Source organism: Aedes aegypti, chromosome 3 (assembly GCF_002204515.2).
Source record: "Aedes aegypti strain LVP_AGWG chromosome 3, AaegL5.0 Primary Assembly, whole genome shotgun sequence".
Taxonomy (NCBI): Eukaryota; Metazoa; Arthropoda; class Insecta; order Diptera; family Culicidae; genus Aedes; species Aedes aegypti.
The window spans coordinates 349,252,689-349,278,189 of NC_035109.1; the positions used below are offsets into that span (position 1 = coordinate 349,252,689).

Below are 25,501 nucleotides of genomic sequence, written 5' to 3' on the forward strand. Positions count from 1 at the left end.
TTTTGTAACGTTTCATAACGCCTGCCGTGCAAACCAAATGGAGCTGTCATTTTTCCGTACGGAAGAATGTTCCGCTCAATTGTTCCGCAAGGAAAATAGTGACAGTTTGCTGATACTGGATCGACTGTCAAAATTACTTTGGTGATTAGCAACAAATTGTACATGACCGCTCTACTTAGGAAGTGGATACCAGACTTAAATCTTCAATACCCTTAGGGCTTATTCACAAATTTCATAACGCTTAAGGGGGTGGGTGGGTATCCTTCGGTTGTTATAGCTCATACAAAATTTGGAGAACGTTCATATAAAAAGCGTTACGAGGGGTTGGGTGGGTGTCAAAAATGGTCATTTTTGGCGTTATGAAATTTGTAAACTCTCCACATCTCGATATCGAAGGGACCATCGAGATAGGGAGAGATCGAGACATAGAATAAATGTTTGATGAATACTAGATTGAAAATCACTCCGTTACTATAGTACTATAGGAAAATTGAAAACAAACATACGTCATTCCGTCTTTGCAAATGGTTTTGAATCCTTAAAATCTAGTCTAGTAACCTTTGATAATGGGCATATCGACATACGGAAAGAAAATTGAGAAAGAATTGAGATACGGATATATCGTGATAAGGAGGATATCGAGATATGGAGAGTGAAAATGTATGCAGAATGAAGGGACCGAAGAAATCATCGACATAGGGCGAGATATCGAGATGTAGAACATCGAGATGTGGAGAGTCGACTGCAGTTTAATTAGTGATGGATATCGTCATTGTTAAACACGTTCAAATCATGTGAAAAAGTCTTTGCTATCGAACCAAAGCCAATCCTTAATAGAATCAAAGATTTTACACGTTATTTCATCTTGCCAATCGACACGACAGATTCACGTTGAAAATAATATTGAACGAACGTGTAGATTATTTTCAGTGTAGTACACTCAGAAATAAAATTACACAGAATTACTAAAGTTTATGCATTAATGACTATTTTCTATCTGCCTGTCTTTCATTCTGCTGAGGATATAGGCCTATTCACATGACATCTCAAATCAGCTGATCGGGAAGCACTTTGACAGTTGTTCTATGAAAATGACAGGCCCGTGTTAGCACCGGTGCTCCACCGATGTAAACAAATGCATAGACGGATCTGTCACATGAAAAGGCCTATTTGCACTAACCGTCATTTCGACTGGGTTGAAGCTTAGCGATCTTAGCGATGCTTCAACCCAGGCGAAATTGACAAACAGGAATAAAATTCCCTACAGAATAAAAGAGAGGCACATAGAAAATAGTTATTATTTACTAAAATTTAGTAATTCTGTGACTACCCGTGTTTCTGAGTGTATGTCTATCAGCACTCAGCAGAGAAAATCGATTACGATAAAGTAATTTGTTTTTGCATTTTATTATCGATCATTTCTTACGTCCTCATTCCAGCAAACTCTTGATATTTTTATTTTGGAACTGTGTCATCTTCGGTGTAAAAATATTTAATTTTAGTCAAACGAAACAGTCTTTCATCAGCAGAACAGTGAAACCTTTAAAAATATGATCCGTCCGGAGCTGGTGCAACAGCTGGCATGTCCGTCGTTCGGGCTGGCCACATCGTGGATCATATCGCGCCAAGGAAAACCGGCCGGATCGCTGGAGCAAGTGTGGCGCGAGTTTCGCCGGGAAACGTGGCCCTTTCCGAAGACGAAAGCCGGTAAGGATGGCGAAAAGGCACGGAAGTTGCGTGAGAAGGCGAATGACCTCTACCGGGGGAATCCAACGGAGATGGACCGGGTGCTGAGGGCGTATAATGAAGGAATTTGTTGGGCCGTGGAGGGCTCCGAGGAAGCGGCCATGGGGTACGGAAATCGATCGGCGGTTTATTTGAAGATGGGGAAGTATGCGAGATGCTTGGCCAATGTGGAGCTGGCCAAGGCGAGTGGGTATCCAGATGCGAAAATGGAGAAGCTGGAAGAACGGAAGCGAAAGTGTTTGGAGGTGTTGGAAGGCAAGACGGATGAAGTCGGGGGAGAGGTGTTCGATGAGGTGGCTATAAAGGATAATTTGGAATTGGTGGAAACAAAGGACTGCGGAAGAAGCTTGATTTCCAAGAAGGAGTTGAGAGTTGGAGAAGTTGCCGTGGTTGAAAGACCGTTGCTGGTAGTGGTTGAACCAGAGGCCGTTCAATCTCGCTGCAATTACTGCGGAAGTAAGAACGAGCTGGATTTGATTCCGTGTCGGAAGTGCGTTTCGGTCATGTATTGTTCCGAAAAATGTCGAGATGAAGCATACAGCTGCTATCATAAGTTTGAATGCGCGGTGATTAAGGACTTGAAAAATCTGTTTCGAGGTCCGAAGCCGACACGTATGTTCCAGCTTACATTGAAGTTGTTCTGGATGGCTTTGAACGACTTGATTAACGACCAGGAAGGATTCTTGAAAAAGTATCAGGAAGGCCTCAAATCTTTCAGAGATCCATTGGAAATGGATTTGAGTAAACAACTCCATATGCATGTCCTGGCAAATGATGAACCGGACACGAGTTCGGATTTGACCGGCAAGGGTGTGACCCAGTTTTTGACTGTGCTGATATACAAGATCGCAGTGGAAGAAAACGAATCCGTCCCAACTCAGGTTTTGAAGGATAACAACAGTCTTCTGCTAGAGATTATGCAAAAGTTGGTCCTAATGGCAAAACAAATCTGTGACCAAAGCGTGGACGATCTCACCTGCTTCTATCCGTTGCTGCAGATGATCAACCATTCGTGCGCTCCCAACGCGGAACGCATCGTGAGCGGAGATCTGCGTTCGATTATATTGACCAAGCGGCCAATAAATGCTGGGGAGCAGATTCTGATTTGCTATTTGTAAGTATTGAAAAACAATGCCGTTGGGAAACAGAATAATATTTTGTCCAATTTCAGCCCCAATGGAAGCACTGACTACAAGGACAAAACCAAGCGGAAGGAAATGCTTCAGAAGGAGTTTCAGTTCGAATGCCAGTGTTTGGGATGCTCTCTGGACTATCCGTTGCTGAGTACCATTGAGGAGAATGCCGAATTGAGGGGCCAGCTGGAGGACATCAAAACAAAATCGGGCGACGATCGTTTGAAGCTACTTGAGGACTTCCTGCAGCAAAACGATGATCAGTTCCCGCTGAAGGAACTGGCTGAAGCGTGGAATTTGTACAAGCAGGAGATATTGAAGCGCTTTTGAATAATTATAAACTGATCAAATTTTCATTCGAATTCAGAGAACGCCCTTGGCAAATCTAGTAGCAGGTCTCATTTTAAAGACTTGATCACTATTTTAATGTCTCTAAATTTCTTCATTTTAATAAAAAGCCTTAAAAGTCTCTTTTTTAACTAAAATAGTCTCTTAAGTTACTGTTTTTTTCTCTTTCTCTCCTTGCAATGCATACTGGTAGAAAATCTAGTAAGGCCCCAGAGATTCCCACGCGATTTGCTCTAGGAATTTCTTCGAGGATAAGCTTCAGGAATAATCTAATGATTTTTCTAGAATACTCTTCTAGAAAGCTTTCAGGGAATGCTTTACGCATCTCTCCAGAAATTAATTAATAAATTCTTCCAGATGGTTTTCGCGAGGTGTTTAAAAGAATTTCCGTAGAATTTGCTTCACGCTTCAGGAAACCCAACGAAACTACCTCTAGTTAATTTCCACCAATTCTAATGAAAATTTAAATAAGGTCAGGGCTGGTAGCTGATCTCCTGTTAGAGACTTGGCCTCTATTTTTATATAAGTCTTTTTTAATGGGAGGCCTCTAAAATTTCATTATTTATTTCACCAAAATGGTCTCTAAAGTCACTAAGAGTTAGTTGTGGTTGATCCTTCGACCTTGACGCTTGCTCCTGCGGGGGCGGGCGATGAGGGCAGGATCAAACATGTCGCGCATCAGTCGAGTAGTGAAATGAAAAGGCGTCGCGGATCGTTAGTAGTGTTTGATCTACTGATCACGTCGCTAGCTACTGCGTGGGCGAATGATGAACACTTGTTCGGGGTACAATGCGATTGTTGAATTATATCGCGAATCCTATTAGGCGTGATTATATCAGGGATCGCATCACCAACTATTGGTGACTCCCAGATCTTAACCTTATCCCACTAACTCAATACCCTTTCCATGACAACAGTGGAGATGCATAGGTATACTCGGTCTCTAGTAACAACGGTTGTCTAACTAACATTCCTTCCCTTCCCCGATGACCGTAAGGACGTGGCCGGTGCCGTTATTGACTTTTAAAATTTGTGCACATTGAAGAATGCTAAGCTAATCCCAAGCCCCATTCATTAATTCCCTGTGGAACTACAAGTTGTACGGTCATCTATGCTCATGCAAAATGATCTCTAAAGTCACTATTTTTATTCTCTTCGCAATGACTCATGATTAGAAATATCTAACCAGGAATTTTCACAACGATTAGGAACTGAAAAAAATCCGAAATGCTGCTCCAAAATTTCTTTCAGAGATTTTACCATAAATTCTAGTTTTCATTGATTTCACCAGTAGTTACTTTAGTGTAGATCTTCCAAAGATTCTCACAAAAGTTTTTCCTAGTTCCCAAGGGTTTAATCCCAACTTTCTTTGCCGTTTTATCAATCATTTCTGCAGCCTTTTTTATATAAATTCTTCCGTGAATTCATTTACGGTTTATCTCAGGACTTGCTTCAAGGATTATTACTAGAAATCTATCAAGTTCTCTTTGAGGGATTCTTCAATAAATTAGACCAGTTCTCGCATAACTTCTGATATCGCCCTAAAAGCCATTGGTAACCAAGTGTGTAACTCATTGTTTCTGAGCATTTGAATGGATTTTCATGTTTCATGTTCACGTGGTTACCAATGGCTTTTAGGGCATTATCTCAGAGTATGCGAGAGTTATTCATCATTAAGTTCTTGTAGAAATGTCTTTAAAAAATAAATGCATGAATAACTAATCCTGCAGTTCTTCCAAATAATTCTCGAGTAATTTTCCTACTGAACACTACCGTAAAGTGCCCTAATTCAGCGCATTGCCTAATTACGCGCATTTCATACAAAATTATTCATATATGGAAACATACATTACCCACCATAAGTATGGAATCGCATATTGCAACACTCATAGTGAATGTTGCAGCACCTTGAAAAGTTTAGCATCACCTAAAATGAATATTATCTCGTGATTATGAAGTGCTAGATCAATGTATTTTCGAGGTCATCTTAAAAAATACATTTTTGAGCCCCTGTGATTTTTTATTTTTGTTGAAAAAACTGTTATCACTGAATTTTGGTTGATGCTAAACTTAAAAGTGTTGCAGCTTATTTTAATGCCATTTTTATATTTAATGCCATTTGATGATACTTTTATATTATAAAATCCTTTTAGACTTGAGGAAACAACAAATTGAGGTCTTCTGTAAATTACGACACACTATCGGGGAATAATTCACGGAAACGTGACGATCCATACATAATCCAAGAAGTCTCCATACAAAAAGTATGACATACGGGGGAGAGGGATTGAAGATGGCAATATGTTGTGTGGCGTTATTTATGGATGACCCTTACGGTGAAGATGAATCGAAGCCAAACTTAAAATTTTCAAGAGCGCAAATCTGGAGAACCAAACATCCTTTTAAGCTGAAAACTTAATCGGTTGGTCAACACCAGCTAGATGATCAATGATTTTTCTTTTTACCGCTAACCATGCTCATTTGAAAATCATGTTAGGCTAAACCTGATGATTGTTAAATACGAAATGTGTTTTGCACCTAGTGCATTCAGTTTTGGAAAAACAAAGCCACATATTTCAAAGTTAAAAAAAAATTCTGATGACTTTCTTATATGAAAGTTTGAGAATTAGGTAGCTAATGCTTTTATTAGTGGTATCCGTATCTCGAAAATCGCCCCCAGGTGGGCGAATTTGTGCACAGTGATCTGTTTTAGAAGATCTCTATAAGAGCTCATGGACTCTTGAAGAAGTTTTAGAGGATTTTCTAAATAAATTACTAAGAAATTGAAAAAAAATCAATCATTTCTCCTGCAGGATTCTTTAAAAGAATTCATTGAAAAACATCGAAATCCCTGAAGAAATTTGTGTAGGTTGATTGGAGGAATTACTGTAGTGTTAATTGTTGTGAAAACTTAAATGAATCTTAAAAAATCCATTTTAATTTCACTTACTCGAGAAATGGTTTGAAGAACTGCAGGGGTAATCCTTAGAAAAAAAGCTGGAGTAAGCCCTGAAAGAACTTCATGCGAAATCCCAGGTCGATTTTATTTAGAGGAATTATTGGTAGACTTCATAGTAGATTTCTTCTGATGGAAAGAAGTTTTGGAGCAATTCCTGAGAGTAACCATGGATGAATTCTTGAGAGAATGCACATGAAAGTGCCTGGAATAGTAACTGGAAAATCGGCGTGTGATTTCTTGTAGTGTTTCTTGGAAAAATCTGCCTTTTCTTAATGCTTTTTGAATTCCCGTAGGAATCTTTGGCAAATCTCCGGGAGTAGCAATGGGAGAAATCGGTCGAAGAGTTAGTAGAAAAAATATCTGCAGGGATACCTGAAATAGTCTCTGGGAGAATTTTCAGAGTGGAAATCCCTGAAGGTAGTAGCGTTGGAGTGCTACTCTAGAGTGAATTCTGGAGAAAACCTTTGAAGCAACCTTGAAAAATCGCTGAAAGAATTGATGGAGTTGGAGGAGAAAATTCCTAGAAAAATCACTATAAGAAAACCTGTAGCTTTTTTTGGGGAATCTGAGAAAAAATTCTTGAAGAACCTGTGGAATAGTTGCCTTACAGTCTCTGAAGCCTCAAGAATCTAGCACAAGGATTCATTGCAAGCAGAATAAAGAAAACAAAAGTGACATGGGCCTCGTGGTCGTGTGGTTAGTGTCGTCAGGCATTTAAGCGCTTTGTGTCATGGGGTGTGGGTTCGATTCCCGCTGCAGCCATTGAAACTTTTCATCAGGAATGTTTCTCGGCTGTGCCACTGGAGCATGCTTGTCCGTTGTCTAGTGTTAAGTTACAGTCTGTGCAGCTAAATGGCTGAAGACGGTGTCCGTGTCTTTAAAATAGAAACCTCTTAAAGATTTTTCGGAATGTTTCGGAACATAGAACTAACTAAAAATCTCAACTTGATTACATCGAACCAGATTTTGTACTGCTTACAATTTTATGAACAGGAAAAATGATTCGTATAAAACATAGTTACAACCTAAACGTATCTCGCTTATTGTAAATGTAAAAATGCCAACCAGTAGTGCTTCTCCCGAAACAGCCGGAATTTTAGTCGAACTTGATTGCAGCTCACTATTAAATGCCTTTTCTCAGTATTGATTAATTTTAAATGATTAAAGTGAGTTATCTTTTTTAGTGTTGCTGCATGTGCACGCTAAGCTCTAGAGGCAAAAAAAATGGGATTGCGTCGTAATTTTCTTAACGTTATCATCATACTTCTACGAAAGTAACTTCCCTGGGAGTTCTGGCAGCAACCAGCTCAAACGCACACTTGGGAAGGGCGCTCGACTAGACTTAAATACTTATCCGATAATGCTTCTTAGGTGTAATACAACCTCACGACCGATTTACTGATGAGCGTCTCGCCGTCGAAGAAACTGGTTTCGATGGTCACATTTCCATTGAGGACTTTAGCTGGCATCATTTGTGATTCTGGCGCAGCTTCGATCGTCGATTGCCACGTATTGGTCGTATTCGGACTGACCCAGCCCATTTCAAAGAACCATTCCTCCATGATACGTCCCTTGAAGAGAACCTACAAAATTAAAGACAAATATCGATTAACGTTCTGTCCTTGATTGGCATTTTACCTTCAGATAACTGATTAAACATTGCGCTCTTCAGTAAATAGCAGACGTCATGAACGAGTCAAAATTAAACATTTAACGACCCTTTCGTGAGTATCCTTAATTATATCTTATTGTCTCGTACCGTCGACCTTTTACACCCTCCTCAATCCGCCCACTCACCTTCTGATCCAATCGAAAATTTTCCATCGATTCTACGGTGCTGAAATTGATCTCCCGTGAGACCGCCCTCAGGTCCAGAATCTTGATCGGCACCCGGGCCTCGTGTTCCACATCCGGACAGGAAAAGTCCTTGTTCTCTTGCCAGATAATCTTGCCGGTGTCGGCATCCCGCAAAATCAGCCAATTTCTACGTGATAGAATAAACTTCAGAAAGAGCGTTAAGAAAAATATGAATTTACTTACATTTGGAAACCTTCACGAATCTTTTCGCTTCGGGCCACGTCGTCTGTTCCCATTTCTCCTTTCTGGGGAATCGGTTTCGTCAATTCTAACTGCGGCAGAAAATCGAAGATGACCCAAAAAATTTTGGCAAACGCAGCACGAAACGAAAACAAACACTGCGCTTGTGTGATGACTTTTCTCGCATTTGACATCAAAGTCGGCGTCGCGACGACGTGTTTTAAAATCAATCGAATGGATGACGTTCGGTAAAATCGAATTTTGACGTTTCGATTGTGGAAGCAACCCTGCAGCGAACACACGCGTGCCGACGCTGTTAGAGGTGTTCAAATTTTGTTGTGTATCCGTAGAAATCGATATTGCGCTTCCCAACTTTGAGTTTTTTTTTTAATATTGCGGCGCCTATTTACTTCTACATCCAGCGGCTGTGGTAATGCGCAAATAATATGCGCGCAATTTAACATTCAAGTAGACTTGGAATTTTTTCGTTCTTCAAGGACGCGAATGTTCCAAATTTGCTAAAAATCCGAGACATTTGGTAGTTTTTATTAGCGAAACCCCCCGCTGGTTGGAACATGATTGCCTTGCAGCTAGCGAATCCGACTCTTTTAGTTGAAACGACTGACAGCTGGTGAAAATGCTACAGACTCACGTATCTGAAGAGGAAATAGTCGCAAAATGCACATATACATGTAAATGTGTTCTATATATGAAGACTTCAATTCGATGGTGCTCAGACGTCATCTACTCTTGACGTTGGAGTACTTTTTAGTTGGATTTTTTTTCTAACCGGTGAACATCCAACCATCGAGTCATTCCATGAAGCGGACCCCCAACAAGCGAATCCCCACTGTATTGTCTTTGGTATCACTGCGACGGTCTATCGACATTTTTAGATATTCGCATTCCGTGGATATTTCTTGCAGAGCACAACACTCGTTTCCTACACTGAAAACAGCTTTGCAGTTGAAAATACTCTTTCAGAGGAATTAATCAAATACAACACCACTAAATATGTGCAGGATAATAGGGTCCTAAAGCCATGTCTCAATTTTAGTACCAAACGCTTAAGTTTAGGGCAGAAACACATGTTTACTCAATTTTTAATTGATTTTCATTGGTTTAAGTACAAAAAACATTTTTTTATGATTTTGTCACACCTTTTGGTTTAAACTCAAATGTTGGGTATATTTTGTTTTCCGTGTCCCTTCCGAAATGTCAGATAGGAACAACCCCAGTGTTCAAACTATATGCCCTGTGGCATTTTTGTCGAAAAAGTGAATGTCAAACAAGATCACAAGTGTCAAGGTTCATATTCGAAACCATTTTTAAAATTGAAGTTTAAAAATGTTATAGCCGTTATTTGAGCTGGAAAACTTGCTAAAGTAGTTGCAATAACATGCTCTTTCGTATTATTAAATAAAAACAAGAATTCATTAAACATTTTAGGACCCAATTCGGATTTATTTCAAATATTTTGTGCATTCTATTTAACTACGACACATTGCGACAATGAAAATTACAATGCATGATTAAAACCTTGCAGCAGGCTATAACTGAACCAAGGACCACACACTCAGGCAAAAATACTATGAATATCCATTATTTTCCCTTATGTTTATTTGCCACAAGAAATCGGTAAGTATTTCATTGATTCACCTTATGAATTGATCTGAATCATGTCAATGTGGTGTCTTGCTTATTTCATAAATCAGCATAATGAAAATTAAAATGTTAATTTAAGAATTTCTTCTATTAGCAGTATAAACTACATTAGTTGTTATGACACTAATTATTATTCCAAAGTTCGTTTTTTATACCTGAAATATGCAATACATCAGAACCCTCATTCTCCTTTTATTAAACTAATTTTCCTTTTACTATGTTTTTTTTTTACAATTTCCACCTTTGTTCATTGCTGTACTTCCTTCCCCCGTAACTAGACAACTTATTACATTTGAAAACAAATTGATGGTGCTTCCGTATATAAATCCGCAATCAGTGTCCAATACAATGCTTCCAGTTGCAATTTTTCATAATAACAACCTTATGAGTTTTTCACACTAGTCACAGCTATGTGAATCATAAGGTGGCCTAATGAACTTGATGCATGTTAATGAGGTCTATCATGCTTCGCTATTATGCTTTTCATCGAACTAATATGAAATCCATAATAGCCTTATGAAAGATGGTATCATTGAGGAAATGACTAATGACGGCAATGGAAATCATAAGGCGCGCAATTAAATTTTTAAATGTTCTTTTTATTTCACTATTTTTTCAATTATGATTACCATCCTAACGATATGAAATCCATATTAGCCTTCTGAAATAGGTTTTTATAGCGTTGTCAATCCTTCATCAGGGAAAAATTATGAAATTCGTTAATTAATTTGCCTGAGTGCAGGATTGTAAATCGCGAACGCTTATAGCACGTCCATCGGTTGGATTCAGAGGGACGCACATAAAAGCGTTCATAATGGAAGACTGACTGCTGAATAATAATGAACCAATGCACGAGTTCACTAATTTGACATTTAAGCGGTGCCGAATTCACTAGTTGCCATGGTCACATAAATAACACGGCACCGCTCAAACGTCAAATAGTGAACGCGATCATTGGTCCATTTCTGAGCCTATTTCGATGCATGGGAGATTCCTGGACAGTGCACTACTCACTCGCGACGTGTCTCTACTCGCAGCGTTTTGAAACCGTATCGATAAGAAATAATTAAGAACATTGATAATAAATCGATAATGTTACTCACGCCCTTTTTCTACCACTTGCTTGATATATCGATCAAACAACAAACGATACGGCATCCCTAGTTGTCATCGCGTCGCGTTGTCAAAAAGTGGTTTCTTCGGTCCGTCGTACTGATCATTCGTCGAGAAAGTTAATTCTGCTTAAAATTCAGAAAATAAGCATAGTTACTATCCATAATGACTTCTAAATCCAAGCGTGGTGATAACTCTGGCAAGGACGATGAGGTAATTAACATAACTTCCTAATTCTTTCTAAAAATTCGTCCCTTTCGGTTGGCTCACCCGAAATCGACACGTCAGAGAAAACATCTTACCCTAGCGTAACTTTCCATTTTCTCCCCATCAGCCGGTCAAGATCAACAAATGGGACGGAACTGCAGTCAAGCATGCCCTTGACGATTCGGTCAAAACTGCCCTCATGAACCGGACCAACATGAAGGAACACCACGCCATAATCGACGGGCGACTACTGATCTGTGGGCTGGCCGTGGCCACTGCCCTTGTTGCCCTCGGGTACGACTACCAGTATTCTTTCCCCACCTCGAAGCCGGTGCTGATCGTGTGCGTTTGCTTCTACTTCTTCCTGATGGGGGTGCTGACGATCTACACGACCTACGTGGAGAAGGGAATCTTCGCCGTTGGCAACCAAAAGGACGACAAGGGCAACGTGAAGCGCTGGCAGGCCAGTTCCGACATGAAGAAGTACGACGATAAGTACGAGCTGACGATTCAGCTGCGTGATGCGCGAGGAGTGCGGGAAGCGACTGTCCACAAGTCCGTTGCTAACTTTATCGACGCCAACGGAACCGTGCTGGACGATTTGGTGGCCAACGAGCTGAACCGCATCCTGAACTCGTTCAATTCCGACAAGAAGGACAAATAAGTTGGAGCTTGGGGGCGCTGAATCTTAACGGGGAAGGTGTTTGCCCTCGGAGTAAGGCTGTTTAGAAGAGTACTAAAATTATGATCTTAATTAAATTTGATGTGAAATGATCAATGGTCAATTGCGTTGTACATTATATCCGAATAGTTTAGTAGGTTATTGAATTCGCGCCTTTTTACATAGACAGACCTCGCATATCAGAATTTCTACAGTTATTAACTGAGATTAACTCAGATTTCTTACGCGCCATACAATTTATTTTTAATTTTCATACAAAAAATCTTACCATGGGGGGAGGAGGGGTTGAAAAACCCCGAAAATTGTCTTACGTAATTAATGGATCGCCCCTTATGGTTTCCTATTCCAGTAGTAGGGTGCAGAGCTACTTGGGCACTTGCATGGTTCGTTGTGGCATGGGGGGGGTGGTTTCTCGGCTGAATCTTCTGAAACTTTGCAATACGAAGCACTTCAATACGACGTTTATTGTGGCCAAATATGTGCTCAGTGGCCTTTAAAAAACCCCACTGCCGAAGTGAATCAACAGAGCCAAGAATAGGATACTGAAATGTAAAATAGTTTGGAAATCAAAATAATTTACTTGTTATGTTTGAGAGTGACTGTTACAATTATGTAGCTTTAAAGCTAAGTACGCTGTTTCACTCAAGAAAAGTAAAGAAATTCCTTGACTGAATGAGTCAAGAAATTTTCCTACAGGGAACCCCCTTTGAAATAACATTTCTTCTCAACAGCGTCCTGCGATCAGAAAAAATGTGATATTCTGGACCATTTCTGGGAAGAAATTTTCCACGCATCGAGATAGACGATTCCTTTTCTTGTCAGTAGCAAACTAGCCTTAAGGCACAATTTACAGCCGGTAACGCACCATAATAACGCTGTCAAAACGTTCACTTGATTACTGCGAGAAGCGGGAACGGCGCACGCTTAAAATATGTGTTTTCTCACACAGCCTATTTCATTGAGCATTTTAATGCTTTATTTTTTTTCGGTAATAACAACCACCCCAACAGATAAAACCTATCTAAATAAGCTCCAAATCTCGGAGACACTATTGCTATCAAATGTTCGGAAATGTTTAACATGCCAGTTATATGCAACCGCTCCCGTTAAACGGGGTATCTTTGATAGTGCGGGACCCACAACATACACTGAACCAAGGAATCATATCCGATTTATCTGAAAACACATATAGTTTTTTAATCTAGTTTTTCACATGACGTTCATCAATATATCACATAAACAGTGTCGAGATGGTTTTGATTGGATTTATCTGATGGAACACATACCTTAGATGTGATAAATACATACGAATTATGGGATTATGTCAATGAATTTCATGTGAAATTCAGATGAGAATAATTGATTTGGTTAATAATGTCTATGTGATATTATAATAAATTTTAAATGAACTTTTTATTTTGTTTCACTAAATTGAACAAACAAAATATTTGAATTTCGAAATGATTTATTGATAATCTGCTTTTGCTCCCAAGCTCTAATTACATTTTCATTGAAATCAGGGTTGAACCAGAAAAAAAAGTTGTGTTTCCTGATTTGCTGCACCAGTAACTCAAGCGATAAAGTTCTCAGAACTGCTTCTCTTCTGTAATTTCAAATACAACATATTAATTTACTCCAATTAGTTTTTTTTTCTAAGCATTCAACGTACATTTCGTTATCAAAAATTCCAATTCACGTCGCTCTGACCAGATGAACCCGAAATTTTCAATAAAATTCTGAAACGCATTCTAAAAGATAATTGTGCTTAGTTATTTGGCATTTTACGAAATTTACATTTAAAAGCTTACCATGAAATCTCCGAGAATCTCAGATTTGTGAAGAGTGAATCAAAAAGATGCGCCATCTTGAAACTCTGCTATAAGTTTTCACATGTGCACATCACAAGGCCCAAACGCAATGATAGCGGAACGGCAACGGAATGCGGAACCGGTTCGCCAGCATGAACTATAATCAGCTTGTCGACTCAGTGTTGATCCAATTTCATTCGTTGTCAGCTCAGTCGAGATGTTGTGATTCATGCTGGCGAACCGGTTCCGCATTCCGCTGCCGTTCCGCTATCATTGCGTTTGGGCCTATAGACTTTATCGGGTAACATCCATAACACTTGGTCATGTATAATTTACCGGTATAACAGATAAATATTATTAGGTATCATATTGATTTTTACGTGTTTTGTACATAAAATTCGATGGATACACATAAGATGAATGTGAATTCGATAATCGTTCAAGTATGTGACGTTTTTAATACTATTTATGATATTTCTTCGTTCAGTGTAGTATATAGGGTAAGTTACGGCTTCGGCACCATTCAATTATTATCAGCAACCAAATTTCTAACACATGATACACTATATTTTTCTATCAAAATGCACCAATGAAAACACACAGATGATTCTTTATTCTTCGTCTGTGCCGAACAGATTTGCCAACAATAATCACACTGACGAGAGATATTCGAAGCGTTGTAAAAACGTTTCCAAAAAGCTTTTAACAAGTCTGTCGGTTTGAATCGATAGAGGATCGAGCAGCACATAAATATAAACAGATAAACACGTGATTTGTCTGCTGATGTCCGAGAAAACTACAAAAAGCGTAGGCATCGGCTTAGACTACCGAGAATACGTAAATTCCCCTAATCAGCTAATTAGTTTATCAGTTAAGCAAAACAAATGCAGAAGTACCTAAGGAGTATTTATATGGCACTTCATGGCAAAGCTGTTTTCGTTAGAATCGAGAAAATTTTAAGTTTACTTTTCAAAATTTTAAATTTGATGAGATTTTAGCATTTTTGAAACGCATTTAAACAATCTACGGTCATCATTTGCTGAAGTTTTAAAGAGTCACTTGTCCTTGACAGACTAGTTATACTAGAACTTCAATTCGATCTCAAATCTATTAGCAAAAAGCATTTGTACAAATTGGGGCCATTTTTGGAATCGAAGTCAGAAACTTCTATATAACATTAAATGCCTAGACGTATGCAACGCCCTATGTATTAAACGATATTCATTCGATTTTGTTCTAAATATACCCATTATTATTCCAAAAATCTGAACAAATCATTATCGATAGTTAGTATTAGTAGTCGACAGGTTTTTGCTGATAATCAACAAAGCTTCCCTTCAACATTTACAACACGTGCGATCAAATGAATATCGGAAAGAAAAAATGTCGATTGAATGACCATGATAGCTTCGCTAGGAGACTTTACGGTTTTGCTTATTTCTGTTATTTTTTGTAATGGACGCTCCTTTCACTGCATGTGTGTCACATTCGATATAACAACCCAAGAAACAATTGTAGGCGATTAATAAACTTTCCTGTTTGACCATAGCTTTACAGCAGCCGTGGTAGTTGAACAAAAGTATAAGGGGTCGTCCATTAATTACGTAAGGGGTTATGGGGGGTGGGGGGGTTTGCGATTTCTTACGCGCCATACAAATTATTTTTGATTTTCATACAAAAAATCTTACCATGGGGGGAGGGGGGGGGGTGGGTCTAAAAACAGCCAAAATTGTCTTACGTAATTAATGGACCGCCCCTAAGTTGTTTTTTGAAAACAAAGAAAAGTTTCTTAGAGCTGTTTTATTAAGGTGTTAGTTGCCTAACGATTGACTTAGTTAACATTAAACATTATAAACATGGAAAATGTATTCAACATTATCCATTTTATTAACGTAATATAGTACACGTTTATGTTTGCTTGTATAATAGTTTTATTTTTACTAAGACAATTATTTAACGATCAATAGCTGAATAAAACAGCTTTCATAAACTTTTCTCAAGGGGCAAATTGTATCTTGGGAAGTTGAACAATACTTGTAATTGAGAATTTGAATCTTAATCGGTAATAATGGTTACTACCAAACTTCTGCAATTTTTGAACAAGATGTACCTACAACTATGTTTAAGAACTTTTATATTACGGGTGGTTAAAAAGTCGCATCGATTTCAACTTGAACATTTTGAACACAGGTGAAGTGACACGTATTTCATCCGACGGCAAAGAAAGTCGCATTGACCTATCTTTGGGTTCAAGTTCATTATCATTCGATTGCATGTGGAAGGTTATCGATGATCCCCATGGTAGTGATCACTTGCCCATAATAACCTCTATCAGAAATAATTGTGAAAGGTCAGAACAGTCAATTCAGGTTCCTTTTGATCTCACTAGGAATATCGATTGGCAAAAATTTGCATCAGCGGTAACTTTGGGTATCGAATCATTCAACACTCTCCCACCGTTGGATGAGTATCGATTCCTAACAGAATTGATTTATAAAAGTGCATTAGAATCACAAAAACAACGAGTTCCAAGTGCATCCTTCAAAAGACGACCAGCCACACCTGGTTGGGATGATGAATGCACTCAGTTGTATCGAGAAAAATCTAATGCCTTCAAAGCTTTTCGTAGATATGGTACCTCAGAACTTTATTTAGAGTACTCGAAGCTCGATAAAAGACTGAAGAATCTTATTAAAGCGAAGAAGCGTAGCTATTGGCGACGTTTCATCGATGGCCTCTCACGAGAAACTTCAATGACGACGCTTTGGAGAGTGGCTCGCAACATGCGAAACCGCTCATCCTCAAATGAGAGTGACGAATACTCCAATCGTTGGATATTCAACTTCGCAAAAAAGGTCTGTCCTGATTCAGTTCCAGCTCAACCGCCATTCTGGGAAACCCAGAGAGACGATGCGTTGGACAGACCATTCACTATGCTGGAATTTTCTATGGCTCTTCTTTCATCAAACAACTCCTCTCCGGGACGCGATATGATTAAGTTCAATCTTCTTAAAAATCTCCCTGATATCGCTAAAAGACGGTTGCTTGACCTGTTCAACTCATTCATGGAACACAACATTGTTCCACCTGAATGGAGACAGGTCAAAGTAATAGCTATTCAAAAGCCTGGGAAACCAGCGTCTGATCATAATTCGTACCGCCCGATTGCTATGTTATCATGTTTAAGGAAATTGTTAGAAAAAATGATCCTATCTCGACTTGACCACTGGGTCGAATCAAACAATATGCTTTCCAGTACTCAATTTGGCTTTCGCAAGGGCAAAGGAACAAATGATTGTCTAGCGTTGCTTTCATCAGATATTCAACTAGCCTTTGCTGACAAGGAGCAATTGGCTTCGGTTTTCTTGGATATTAAGGGCGCTTTTGATTCAGTTTCCATAGAAATATTGTCAGAAAACTTGCACAATAGTGGACTTCCTGGAACATTAAATAATTTCTTGTACAATCTGTTGTCAGAAAAACACATGAGCTTCACTCTCGGTCAACTGACAACTTCCAGAATTAGCTATATGGGCCTTCCCCAAGGCTCATGTTTAAGTCCCTTGCTTTATAATTTTTATGTTAAAGATATTGACAACTGTTTGGAAGAACCATGCACGCTAAGACAACTTGCAGATGATGCTGTGGTCTCTATGAAGGGCCCACGAGCGGAAATCCTGCAAAGACCATTGCAAAATTCCCTTGATAATCTATCCACTTGGGCTAGAAATTTAGGGATCGAGTTTGCGCCGCAAAAAACTCAACTGGTTGTATTTTCAAGGAAGCGGAATCCAGCCCAACTAAAGCTTAAGCTATTGGGAGCAGACATCGACCAGTCTTTGACTTCAAAATACCTTGGGGTCTGGTTTGATTCAAAAGGCACTTGGCGAACCCATATTAGATATTTAACGGAAAAATGCCAACAAAGGATCAATTTTCTACGAACAATCACCGGAACATGGTGGGGTGCTCACCCGGATGACCTCATAAAACTCTATAAAACAACCATTCTCTCTGTTCTAGAGTATGGCTCTTTCTGTTTTCTCTCAGCAGCAAACTGCCACCTGATTAAATTGGAACGAGTTCAATATCGTTGTTTGCGTATCGCCTTAGGGTGTATGCACTCGACATATAATGCGAGCCTAGAGGTTCTGGCAGGGGTTTTACCACTACAGAACCGATTCTGGGAGCTCTCGCTAAGAATACTTATTAAATGTGGTGTGAGCAACACACTCGTCATCGAAAACTTCGAAGAATTGCTTAAACTGAATACTCAGTCGAAATTCATGAGAGTTTATCTCTACTATATGTCATCTGACATTAGCCTTCCGTGTTATAACCCTCCACGTGTACGCTTCACCAATGACAGTTCCTCTGTTGAATACGATCTGACCATGAAACAAGCTATTCATGGAATTCCAGATCAACTTCGATGTATAACTATCCCACGTATTTTTAATGCAAAGTACCAGAATGTCGATTCCTACAGGAGATATTTCACTGACGGGTCCCGTATCAATGGATCCACTGGCTTCGGTGTCTTCAATGAAAACTCTTCCGCCTTCCGAAAACTTCAGGAACCTTGCACGGTTTATGTTGCTGAGCTGGCAGCAATCAACTTCGCTTTGGGGATGATCTCAAACATGCCCGCAGACCACTTCTTCATCTTCTCGGATAGTCTCAGTTCTATTGAGGCACTCCGATCGATGAAACCTGTTAAGCATGCATCTTACTTTCTTACAAAAATAAGAGAGCAGATGTGTGCACTGGTCGAAAGATCATATAAGATTACCTTTGTATGGGTCCCCTCACATTGCCTAATTTATGGCAATGAGAAGGCGGACTCTCTCGCAAAGGTGGGCGCTGAGGAAGGTGAGATTTATGATAGACGAATTTCACGAGATGAATTTTTCCATTTAGTACGTCAAAGTTCTCTTCACGGTTGGCAAAGCGATTGGCTAAATGGCCAACTGGGACGGTGGTTACATTCCATAATTCCTAGAGTTTCCTTGCGAGCCTACACAGGATTAACCTCGCGCTGAGCAATATTTGTAATAGGTGTGGTTCCGGTTATGATGACATCGACCACGTAGTTTGGCAGTGCCCGGATATGGACGCCTCCAGAGCGCAACTTTTGGATACCCTTGCGGCCCGAGGTAGACAACCCTATATTTCAGTTAGAGATGTGTTGGGCACCCGAGATTTCATTTATATGGTCGCAATTTACGATTTCCTTCGCCTGTCGTGTAAAAAAGTTTAATTCTCTTGTCTTCTCTTCTCCAGTTTTTTTTTTGTGTGTTGTCCCCTTTGTGTTGGATTGAGGATCCTGGCCATCCGGCAGACGAAGACCGGCAAGAATTTGGTACCAACGCCATGATACGTTAATCGAGCTACCACAATATACCTCCCGGATGAGCAGCAGAGAACCCTGATCCCAATCCCTACCTTGTCCTTCCTCCAAAATTGTGACCACTAACCTCGAGTTGCCACGAGTACCCTGGCTCCATCCCGTACTAATTTTGGTACTAAAAAGTGAATAAATTGTAAATAGTACAAAAAATGAGTTTCGGCTCCGTAGAGCGTTAAACGCGATTGAGCCTCAAATAAATGAACTAGATAAAAAAAAAAAAAGTCGCATTCAAAGCTTTTCAAAGCAAACATAACTACACTAACGTGTTGTTGCATTTCAGTATTGTTGAAAAAGTGACGAAACAAGTGTTGCTATAAATTGTAAAAATTTGATATTCAATTGTATGTCGCTTATGGAACAAAAGATTCTGGATCTATAGAAACTGCTCATCTGAAATTATTATAGAGATTATAGAGAACCAAACTAAATTGCATTCGTTTATCTCGCAGTTAAAGTGCTTTTATAGTGTCCTGATTCATAATATGAGTCGATTTGATCAATAATAGAGATCCTCCTCTTCCACTGATCCTGTGGGGTGGACATCGTTTGGAATTTCTATTGAAATCGACACTTTTTGGTAAATAACCGCGAATTTTGAGCTGTATTCATAAAAACAACTATATTCTGCAGTGTCAGAAAGGTAGTTTTAATTTGTACAGCGTCACCATGCTTTTTAATCATATATTGTTCTGAAAAATTACCCTTAGTTGATCCATAACTGGGGGTGACTGTATGCTTAGAAAATCAATTATGTTTCATTAACTAATAAAAAAGATATAGTTTAAACAAGGTGTCCACTCCATAAAATGAACGGTCCTTATTATACTCCCAGCGAAAAAAACTTGAAGATTGATGTTTCGCACGATAGGGTTTGCAATCATTGGATTGATATCCTTCTCCAGGGTCCATGAATCAGCTCAATAACATCCTATAAGTAAGGGGAGATCCCCCAGTACCGGACACTTAAGCCACTAAATTCAGTCATTCAATGTACCGTAATCCGGGGTAACATTGATCATTTTTTTGAATACTTCTTAAATATTTCGTTTGAAAATGCAAATGTCGTATGTTTTATATTTTTAAAACAAGTACAGCACCCCATAGCTCGTGACTATATACCGCATTTTGTTTTTTGAAAGATTTAAGCATGATTAAAAAAATGTTTTAAGTGATTTTTTGATTTAATTGATATGGGGTAACATTGATCACCTATGTAAACAACGTTCGGCTATATTGAAAATATCGTTACTTAGTTGAATCATGGCCCCCGAAGCCGAATATGAAGGCAAAACGCTTACAAGTCATTTACTTTTTGAGTTATTTTAAAATTAAAAACACTTCGAACCACGGAATACGCCTAAAGGTAGGCAATTTCCTAAGGGAATTCTATATTATTTACAGTAATTCGTTCATGTTGCCTAATTGAGCATACTTATGAAATTTTTGACAACGGAATCGTTTTTGGCGATGCCATTTTCAGTAAGAATTGCATTTTCCTTGCTCATATCGTTTGCAGAACTTATGTGAGACATGAATCTTCGGTAGTGTCATCCTTACCCATTGAAATCATTGTTTCAAAAAGTTGACAAATTTACGCAAAATGTAAGGTATCAGGTATCAGAAGGCCGGCTCCAAAGGCACGTTCCCCACCAGTTGGGAGATTTGTGCCATCGCCATATTTGAGCCTATTTCATCATCTACCCGATGGGAGAGGAAAGGGAAGGGAAAGATGGGAGGAAATAGGAGTGGGGTCCCTTGAAGAGGGAAGATCGCATAAGCGAAATGAGAGCATGTAGCTCCATACCACAATGGGTTCGAACAGCGCCCTGAAAAGGGCACTGCAAAACGCATGAGCGTAAAGAGAGCCTATAGCTCATTACCACAGCGGGTTAAGAATAACAGGATGTCCTGAAGATTCAGGCTTCTGTATTCAGTTTCACTTAATAAGTGTTTACCAAGTAATTGGAATCGCATTTGCGCAAAAACTGGACAGTTACATATCAGGTGATACGAAGTTCCATAATCGGAGTCACAACTATCACACACAAATGAGTCAGCACGCTGAATATTTGTCATGTGATAGTTGAGTCGGCAGTGGCCTGTCAACGCTCTGACCAAGAGACTGCAATTCTGCTTTGACAGATTTGTTAAATACTTCGCCACCTTTGGAGATGGCTCAGTAATATACAATTTTGTTTGCCGACACGACTCCAAACTATTCCAATATTGCTTGTGCTGAGTTGCCGCCCAAGAGTTTATCTGAAGCTTCACCCAGCACTTCGAAATTGGAACAGCCGGCTCAGGGCCAATGAAGTCATGCGATGCTCCATCGCGAGCTAGCTCATCAGCCAATTCATTTTCAGCGATGGAAGAATGGCCAGGTACCCATACAAGGTTTACAGAATTGACTGAATTCAGTTCCTCAATTTGAGTTCGACATGCGATAACAAGCTTCGACCTTGAGTTGGCCGAAGCGAGAGCTTTTATAGCAGCCTGACTATCTGAACAGAAGTATATGACTTTACCCATTACGCGCTGTTGAAGTGCTGATTGCACTCCACACATAAGAGCAAATATTTCCGCCTGAAAAACGGTGCAGTTTCTACCAAGTGAGTAAAACTGATTCAGCCTTAGCTCACGAGAATATACTCCTGCACCAGCTCTACCTTCAAGAAGGGAGCCATCAGTGTAACATACTATATTGTTTGATATACTTCTTTCCAAATAGCCAGACGTCCACTCTTCCCGTGAAGGGAATTGTGTGGTAAATGTCCTGTAAGGAAAGTTACAAGCAATTGTGAGATCACTTGGAGCAAGGACCATTTTGTCCCAATTCACCAAAAGTGGAAACAACGAAGTGTGTGTAGATCTACGATTCACTGGATTTTTCTCCAGTAGATCCAGTACCCATAAACGGTAAGAGCAAGAAAGTGCTTCTTGTTTAAGATATATGTGTAGTGGCGCAACGTCGAAAAGGGCCTCGAGCGCTGCTGTGGGAGTTGTAGAGAACGCACCAGACATCGCCATCAAGCACATCCTTTGGAGATGGCCCAATTTTGATTGGATTGTTCTCACTTCGCCCTTTTGCCACCACACAAGACATCCATATGCCAATATTGGTCGAACAACTGTTGTGTAAATCCATTTGATATATTTGGGTTTGAGGCCCCAAGTTTTAAGGTTCGCCGGCATTGACCGAAGGCCATACAAGCTTTTTTGGCTCTGAAATCAATGTGAGCTGTCCATAAAAGTTTGGAATCTAGAATGACTCCGACATACTTTACTTGATCAGTCACATTAATCTCAGTGCCAAAAAGACGTAAAGGTCGAATTCCATCGCGGTTTCGTCTTTCCGTAAACAGAACAATAGATGTTTTATTCGGGTTAACCGAAAGGCCATATTGGCGACACCAACTCTCGACTACCTGAAGAGCACTTTGCATCAGGTCGAATAGGGTGCTTATGCACATACCAACTATCAGAGCTAGATAGTCGTCGGCAAATCCATAAGTTGGAAAACCGCAATTATTGAGTTGCCTCAATAGCGTATCTGCTACGAGATTCCACAAAAGTGGTGACAAGACTCCCCCTTGGGGGCATCCGCAAACACTCAATTTTCGAATCGCTGCTTGACGCAATGTCGAGAAGAGATGTCGGTTTTTGAGCATTTGATGAATCCAATTGGTAATCATTGTAGGTAGCCCATGGTTTCGTGCGGCTTCCAATATGGCATCGAAAGACACGTTATCAAAGGCACCCTCAATATCCAAGAAAACACCCAAGCAGGATTGCTTCTGAGCGAATGCTTTCTCGATATCGTATACAACTTTGTGTAAAAGAGTCACAGTGGACTTTCCAGATTGGTAAGCATGTTGATTCACATGAAGAGGCATGTTTGCCAAATAAACATCACGGATGTGATGATCGATAATGCGTTCCAGACATTTCAGAAGAAAAGAGGTCAGACTGATTGGTCTAAAACTCTTCGCTTCCTCATACGACGCACGTCCTCCTTTTGGGATAAACTTTACAGTAATATCACGCCAGGATTTGGGAATGTACCCGGTAGCAAAACTGCTTACAAGTAGCTTTTTCAAAACATGTTTGATAGACTCAAATCCCTTTTGGAGCAGAACAGGATAAATCCCATCCGCTCCTGGAGATTTGAAAGGAGCAAAACTATTAAGTGCCCATTGAATCGATTCAGTAGTTACGATACTGCGAGCCGAGGCCAGAGACTCGTAACTACATGAAAAGACATTTGGTTCATCCGTAGATGCTATGTCCACACATCCGGGGAAGTGTGTATTGAATAAACATTCTAAAACTTCTTCATCGGAAGAAGTAAAGTCACCATTAGGTAAGCGAATTTCGTTCACTTGGAAATCCTTAGATTTTGCAAGAATTTTGTTCAACCGACTGACTTCACTCAAACTGGAAACATTTGTACAAAGGTTTTTCCAGCCGGATCGTTCAGCAGAACGAAGAGCCTTCTTGTAAGCCTTGCGAGCTGACTTGAACGACTCTGATCCAGCTGAACGGCGTCTGTTCCAACTCCTTCTACATTGTTTCCTGAGTCTAGTCAGATCGGAATTCCACCATGGGGTCCCTCTTGTAGTCTTTACAGACCGCAGAGGACATGCTTCTTCAAAAGCTTCCATAATGTAGGATGTTGTTGTATCAACGGCATCATCCAGATCACTTGGATTTTCAATGGACGGAGAATATCCATGAAATTTGGTCGCAACCAATTCAATGTAGAGTTCCCAGTTTGTTGACCGGGGATTCCTAAAACGCAAAGTCTGCGCAGTTACATTTGAATGTTCAAAGAAGATGTAGCGATGATCAGATAATGATTCCTCATCTGATACATGCCAATTCGTCAACTCGTGACTGATTCTATTCGAGCAGAGCGTTATGTCTAACACTTCTTCTCTATTAGAAACCATGAAGGTTGGGCGATTGCCTATGTTAAGTAATCCAAGGTCTGTACTACTTAAGTATTCCATCAGACTGGAGCCTCTCAAATTGATATCCGAGCTGCCCCAGATGATGTGATGAGCATTGGCATCACTGCCCACAATCAGCGGAAGGCCTTTTGTTACGCAGTGTACGACAACTCGTTTGAAGTCATCCGTTGGGGATGGTTCATCATGTGGTAAATATACCGAACAATAGACGTATTTCCTGTTGAGGTCACCAACAGAAACATCGATTGTGACAGCACATACATCTCTGGTAGTTAACTCAGAAATGAGTGTAGCAACGATTGCTTTATTAACGAGCACGCATGCGCGGGGCATGGAGCGCGAGTTTGCCATTTCAAGCTTGCTAAAAGTAGCAAAAACTGGGTCCACAAGGTTACCTAGATAGAAGTTCCCTCTACGAAAGTAGGGTTCTTGAACTAGCGCCACTTGGGCTGCACCATTTTGCATGAGTCTGCAAAGATTGATCGTTGCTGTTCTTTTATGCTGAAGATTGATCTGAGCTAACCTAACCGTAGCCACTACCCAAACTAGGCAGGATTAAGCTTTTTGCAATCTCAGCACGAAAAAGACCAGCAACGAAAAAACCAGATCGGTATCTATTTAAAGTCGCCAAAGGCGAAAGAGCACAGAATACACTGTGTAAAACGCATAATGCGAATCCATATAGGTGATAATTTAAATTAAATGTCAACATATTCATAATCCCACCCTTATTAAGCCTCAGGATAGAGACTGAAGAAGGACAGCCGATTATCTCGGAGAAACACAAGGTCACCTGCACCATTGTAAACGCAATTTTCGCAAAAATCGTCACTTACATTAGCTTATGAAAATAAGAAAGAGAAGCACCATTCGTGATTTGGAAATGTTCCATCAATAAATGATGATACGATCTTTTAACGAGATGAGTCATTCCGATCAATGTTACCCCGCTGATCAATGATACCCCGGATTACGGTACATTGTATTATATTTCTGTTTTAAACTTCTTAGAAAATGACGTACATACCACCGCATTTGGTTTGTGCTGATCCTATTTTGGTTCCTGACTGATGCCCCAAGAACCGGTTCCAGGGAATCCGGAACATGCCAGAATGGTTCCAAATGAGTTGAAAGAGTCAGAATATACTAATGATCTATGATTCAGTTACAAACACTGTAGTTTTGTTTGATCCGTATAAAATAATTATGAAAATGTCTCAAATGAGCTATGGATAGAATTAAGCATCGAAACATCACAAAAATTTGGTTGTAAAAATAGCTCAGGGACGCAAAGGTTAATTTACCTTTGATTAAGGATGCTTTGTTGGTAATAACTCTCCATAATTTGATATTAAAGGGACCGTCGAGGAAGTAATCGAGTTACAGAACACAAAACCAGTGCAACGGCGTTTCAAGGGACTAT

The 25,501-nt window shown here is 39.8% G+C and overlaps 3 protein-coding genes across 3 annotated transcripts; 2 read left to right on the plus strand and 1 right to left on the minus strand.

The window, feature by feature from the left end:
- Nucleotides 1–1,407: 1,407 nt before the first annotated feature.
- LOC5578099 (SET and MYND domain-containing protein 4) lies at nucleotides 1,408–3,220 on the plus strand. Its single transcript, XM_021851130.1, has 2 exons — nucleotides 1,408–2,860; nucleotides 2,918–3,220. Exons 1-2 carry the CDS (start codon nucleotides 1,551–1,553, stop codon nucleotides 3,207–3,209), a joined length of 1,602 nt encoding a protein of 533 aa, XP_021706822.1. The 5' UTR covers nucleotides 1,408–1,550; the 3' UTR covers nucleotides 3,210–3,220.
- Nucleotides 3,221–7,126: 3,906 nt separating this feature from the next.
- On the minus strand, nucleotides 7,127–8,424 carry LOC5578100 (probable cGMP 3',5'-cyclic phosphodiesterase subunit delta). The gene is made up of 3 exons (XM_001656746.2): nucleotides 8,227–8,424; nucleotides 7,984–8,170; nucleotides 7,127–7,769 (listed from the first exon to the last, which is right to left on the minus strand). Exons 1-3 carry the CDS (start codon nucleotides 8,415–8,417, stop codon nucleotides 7,554–7,556), a joined length of 594 nt encoding a protein of 197 aa, XP_001656796.2. The 5' UTR covers nucleotides 8,418–8,424; the 3' UTR covers nucleotides 7,127–7,553.
- A 2,619-nt stretch (nucleotides 8,425–11,043) lies between these two features.
- Nucleotides 11,044–11,986, plus strand: LOC5578101 (signal peptidase complex subunit 2). Its single transcript, XM_001656747.2, has 2 exons — nucleotides 11,044–11,214; nucleotides 11,336–11,986. The coding sequence occupies exons 1-2, from the start codon at nucleotides 11,167–11,169 to the stop codon at nucleotides 11,870–11,872; spliced, it is 585 nt and encodes a 194-aa protein (XP_001656797.1). The 5' UTR covers nucleotides 11,044–11,166; the 3' UTR covers nucleotides 11,873–11,986.
- Nucleotides 11,987–25,501: the final 13,515 nt, after the last annotated feature.